Source organism: Portunus trituberculatus, chromosome 35 (assembly GCF_017591435.1).
Source record: "Portunus trituberculatus isolate SZX2019 chromosome 35, ASM1759143v1, whole genome shotgun sequence".
NCBI classification, from domain to species: Eukaryota; Metazoa; Arthropoda; class Malacostraca; order Decapoda; family Portunidae; genus Portunus; species Portunus trituberculatus.
The window spans coordinates 16,609,926-16,615,925 of NC_059289.1; the positions used below are offsets into that span (position 1 = coordinate 16,609,926).

General features: G+C 34.0%; 1 protein-coding gene across 4 annotated transcripts in view; it reads right to left on the minus strand.

Annotated features, from left to right (window-relative positions):
- The window catches only part of LOC123513211 (glutathione synthetase-like), a 72,560-nt gene that overhangs the window by 31,193 nt on the left and 35,367 nt on the right, over nt 1-6,000 (minus strand). Inside the window, exon 5 of one of the 4 annotated variants that reach the window (XM_045270221.1) lies at nt 584-714. The exons of the other annotated variants lie outside the window; for them this stretch is intronic. Coding sequence (XP_045126156.1) covers nt 584-714 — 131 coding nt within the window. The remainder of the gene's footprint in view (nt 1-583; nt 715-6,000) is intronic. 4 annotated transcript variants of the gene reach the window in all.

Below are 6,000 nucleotides of genomic sequence, written 5' to 3' on the forward strand. Positions count from 1 at the left end.
AAAGTAGACACATGCCAGAGGGACATAACTGAAACGTGCACTATAGATGATGAAAAGAGGTAGTGACACAGTAGGTGAACAAATGTTGGTAATGACACAACACCTTAACACTTCCACAATAATATGAGATATATTAACATTATCCTCATCATCAGCAACAAAGTTGCCACTATTCAAGCAAACATCCACATACTAATGTGTTTAATAACTACTACTGCAGCCAAAAAGGTGAGCAGGTTAGGCAATGACATCAAAGTAAAGTCAGGACAGCCTCATGAGAACTGCCAGCTGTTGCACAGCAAGTCACTGGTTAGCCTTACATGTCAAGGATAAAGTAGTACCCTAGTAACATATTTCTTTGGTAATAAACCAATTTGGAAAAATAGAGGCAGGTCTGAAACTATCTGTCAGAAGATGAGGCTAATATAAAAGGTACTACTACTTAATTATGCCTGAAAAATTATGTAACACTACATATGAAACACAAACGTAGAAGATGATAAGTATAACATGACTGCTCTTCTTACACAACATAATGACACCTTAAAGTTAACCTCTTACTAGTGACCCATAACCATCCTACCTATGCATTACTGAAATTCTTGCAGCGAGGGCACCAAAGCTTGAGGCAATTGTGTTTATCTCAACCTGTTGGGCAATCTGAGAAGGCACACTGTAGAAGTAGTCGCAGCGGAACATCCCTAAGGATATCAACTGTAAAGAGCATCAACATATCAATATAAATTGTGTAACTACATTATTATAGTGCAGACTAACATCTGCAAAAAGCAACAAAACTAGAGATGGTGCCAGAAGTACGTAATTTAGGCAGTAGGGCATCACATATCCGCAGAAATATTGATAAAAAGGAAAATAAGAAAGTATTACACGTTTCTTACACAAATTTACCTTGAAGCTGAGGGATTATAACTACTTAGTATCTACCAGCAAGGTTTACTACACATCATGGAGATGACTGACCAGAATATGTGAACAACTGGCAACCACATTCATATACATAAAGAGAAAATGGATACAAAATCAAATATGTGTGTACTGTCAGACTTTGTTGGTCTGAGGATGAAGTAGTCTGTAACTGGATTCCTTTTATGACAATATGTGTTCAATATATGATATTGAAAAAAATTACTACAACTATTGGTTTCCTTTATAAATAAGACTAAATCAATGCTGATAAGGTTAGCAAGCAATAAAGCAGGCATATACTGTATATACAAATGTATATATCTGATCTTTATATACCTAAATCTGTAATCATACCATTACTATGCATAAAATTAATTAAAACTGTTCATGAAATAAATACATGTAAACAGCCTCTCTCATGGAAAGATGTTCCTTAATGTTCTTATCTGGAACATCAAACACCTTAGAGAAGAATAGCAATAAAAATTACAAGAACCACTTAGAACAAGACATTATTCCGTACCCTTAATATGAAGCTCTCACATTCTAAAGGACTATGTACAACAGGGAAAATTAATGAAGCATTCCCATTTTGTAGTTTACAATAAGATAGATAAATGTATGTATGTACACCAGGGTTTCATTACATGTGGTTCCAGAAAGACTAAATTCACACAGAATGTGCATCCTGTATGTGACAAATCCTTTACATTTAAGAAAATATCAATCTTAGGCAAGTTATGGAGAAGACAATGAAAAATGTAGGACAGACCAGCATCTGTCCATAATAATTTTCATCACAAAGAAAAACAAACTGAAGGTGAAAATCCAGCTTCACCTCACCAATGCAATTGGAGGCAAGATTGCCTGGTTTCATGCAGCAGGCCTTAATATTGCATCTTGAACAACTTCTATAGCTCTTACAATTCAAGTTGTAGTATCTTATTAGCTATGTATCACATAGTATGTTCATTTGCTACGTCTCTTCTTCCTTTCCAGAAAGACCTCAAAGAATCTTTAGAACTGGTGCTGAACTGACCATAGTGTTTGCTTTAAGGGAGTCTGAGATGGTGTCCTGAACAATCATTCCATCATGCACACATTAGTTAAGCAATGCATCCCAGATGTGGTCTGATGTCAGAATTCACTCTTAACATTGTATCCTAATTTTACTTTAGAGCTCTGTTATCATGGAAAGTGAAAATTAACATTTTGGAAGTAATAAAATTTTGGTATACAGAATAATTCTACAAGCAATATTAAGGATTTAAAAAATGCAAGTTTTCCCTGATTTTGTTTTTCCATGGAATGTAAACCTTGCACATAATGACACCCTGGGAAAAAAAAGAAGTTTCAGAAAGGTCATACTCCCATGCAGGCAAGACAGGCAATTCAATACCAACAAGATTCATGCTGCATTACAAACACACACACACACACACACACACACACACACATACACACATACACACACACAAAAAAAAAAAAAAAAAAAAAAAGTAGCTAGCTGGATAATGAATAAAACTTCATTGACAACAACTTGGGAAGTAAGCAGGCAATATTTTTGCAATAAGAAAAGTCAATGAAGAACTAAAACTTCCAAAATGCACCTTCATTAACTTGAAGTCAACTTTCCTTACTTAACTGCCATTATTATACATATCATTTGCATAGTTTTGCTCATGGTCTCTCATCTTCATGAATAATGAGCTTGATATTAGACAATGAAATTCTACCATGCCTAATACTAAAATGTGTTGGTTAGCTGTATGTTACCTATCAAGCTTGAAGTAACAAACATTATGTCATGTCTTGTTTCAAAACAAGAATAAATATACAAAAGGATTAACAGTTATCCTGCCTTCTTTTAGCTGCCATTCAAGAAGCTCAAGGAATATGGAGGCAATATTCTGCCAACATGGCAACAAATTGTGTGACCAGGCAGTCTCCTCTAACACAATGAAATAATGAAATGTAGTTTTTCTAAGAACAGACTAATTTGTGAACCAATGTCTAAGACATAATTCATATATGTACCTATAGTGCTTAAGGTACAGCAAACTGAGAAATATTTACTCTTTCACATTACACATCAAGGGCACTTTTAAGAAAATATTCCTTATTTGGATGTATATCACTAAATATGTTTGACACGAATTTTGATAAGTATTTTAGTCAACAATGTTCAAATGTTAATATATAAAATATATAAATTTTGTAGATACATAAAGAAAAAAGAAAAAACTATGCATAGAAAAGCAAAGATGAAAAATAGTATTGCAATCTTGCTTCAAAATAAAAGCATCAAATGAAATTAAGTTATCAGTGACTTTAAATAAAGGAGAATCGATCACTGACTATTTAGGGAAATGTAATTAGTAGAGTCCATTTTGCTCTTCTCTGTATTGTACTAGCTCACTTCTGTATAATTTACCATGTTAGTTTAAGTACTGCTGTGAATTACAATATACCTAGTAACCTTTAAAACTACCATTATCTCACACGTAGCAAAGCATGATAAACAATGTGGTAATCAACACCTACAAAATGACCTTTTACAGGTTCCCCCACCCTTTCTTCATAGGCATACTTGCACCTTTTTCTCAATATAGTTAAAGGGCAGGCTATGACTGTTCCTTTGCATTGTAAGACAGAAAGGAAAATATCCAGTGAAGGCACAGCTGGGTTATTGATAAGTTCATAGCACCAACTGAGCCATGCTACAGACATTATTTTGCCAAGTGTCTACTGTCTCCTACTCACATTTACACTTGTAATTTTCATGACAATTCTGTACTTGATCTACTTTACATCTCAGTTGCTTGAGATCATTGCAAACCTTGATGGTGGTTACCAAAAGTTTGGTGGGCATACTCAAAGAAATTATTATGGCTATGGATAAGCATTGTTATAGCCTCCATTTTTCCATCTTATTTGTTAAGGAAGACTATATTTGTGTAAATATTCTTGTTAGATTACATGGTTCTTATTCACAATATTCTGGCTTAACTTAAGGAAAAGAATATGACGATGACTATACCTTAAAATGTTAGAACATTTTTGTATTAGAATAACCAGTATTTCCCTTTCAGGGAATATCTGCAGAAAATTGTGTTATACCTAGTGTGAATCTATTTGTATGTGTATGTATGTATCTATATATCTATATCTATATCTATATATATATATATATATATATATATATATATATATATATATATATATATAAAGAAGTAACAAACAAGTAAATATCTGAATAAAAATCAATAAACAGATATCATGGCTTTCCTATAACCCACTCAGCTTCAAAGAAAAGGGTCATTCATATTCATGACTATATCCTGCAATACTTTCTCTGAATGACATTCAAGTTCCTGTTTCTTATTCTGGCAACCTTCACCAGTAGTATAGCCGTCATCCACATGGCTATACAGATGTGCTGATGGGTTTGTAGTCACTACACTGTTCATTAAAGAAAAGGAAACAGAAACTTCAATGTAATTATTTTTCTGCAGGTGGTATCTCCTTTAAGCTCCATGTCTTGCACACCATTCTGCAGCAATCCACATTCAATTAAGAGAGAGAGAGAGAGAGAGAGAGAGAGAGAGAGAGAGAGAGAGAGAGAGAGAGAGAGAGAGAGAGAGAGAGAGAGAGAGAGAGAGAGAGAGAGAGAGAGAGAGAGAGGAGAGAGGAGGGAGGAGAGGAGAGGAGGGAGGAGAGAGGAGAGAGAGAGAGAGAGAGAGAGAGAGAGAGAGAGAGAGAGAGAGAGAGAGAGAGAGAGAGAGAGAGAGAGAGAGAGAGAGAGAGAGAGAGAGAGAGAGAGAGAGAGAGAGAGAGAGAGAGAGAGAGAGAGAGAGAGAGAGAATCTGCAAGGTACATATAAGACTGGAGCAAAAAGGAGAATGAAGTTTCTTGATGGACAGAAACCAACTAGCTGTCAACTTGTGGTGAGAAATTCACACTACATATAAATACCTGTCAAACAGTTGCAAAATGACTTACAGTTGCTGAAAACTTGAACTGTTAACACTATTTCAACTTTACCATTAAAAAGAAAAAAAATGGAATGTAGCTAAGTTGTTAGGTATGTAGAAGATGTACATCTAAGTTGTTAGGTATGTAGATAAGATGTACATCTTTAAATTCAAAAGACAGGTGAAACTAATCAGTGAAATGCATGATTAGACAAAGGGAAACAAATCTACATTCTTGCTACACATTAGCAGACACTAAAGAGCATTATACAGCCAGAATACTGCAATATTCCTGAAACATGTTCCCCATTAGAGTACACTAAATAGTAGTGATAAATATCATACAAAGCAATCATTATAAATATGCACATTTCTATGGTCTTGCATGCTATTTGACTCAGCTTCAAGGTTTTGTCCCATTAATCTACCCACAAAAATCATGCGCTCCAGTATGTTAGAATGATGCTTAAAATACTGCCAAGCTAATGCAGACTTGAAGTGTTTAGTGGAAGCAGTGATGCTTTGCATGTTTGTTATGAAATACATAAGCTGGTGTGGGGAAAATAAGTTTCTAGATCAGAGCTGTCATTGTACAATTGTACAACTAAAGAAAATCAGATGTTATGTGGTAGCCAAGAAGTTTTTTTTTTTTCTATTCCCATCAAAGTAAGTGAAAGTATTTCAAATAAAATAAATTAAGATAAATGAAGGTCAGTTTAAATAGAAACAAGATAATAGTAAGAGGAAGTATGTGGTGAGGTAAGAAAATTTACCACAGAACATCTAAAACTTGAAAACAATTTAATAAAGACACTAGAAAGTCTTTGCTGGATGTTCTGAAAACTTTAGTACACCTTTGATGTTTCATTAAATTTAGAAAATTCATTCAATGAACTAATCATGACTACCAGCGATACATTTATATTTTTGTATGCATACTTGCTGCTTATATCTTGCAATTATATAATTGTTTTAAAACACTGCTCTTTCTCTTACATCTCTATACATTTGAAACATTTTTTCCTACATATTTCTGTAGAAATAATTAACCAAAAAAATGACATTATGAAAACTTTGTTGCTTACTTACGTTAAAACTT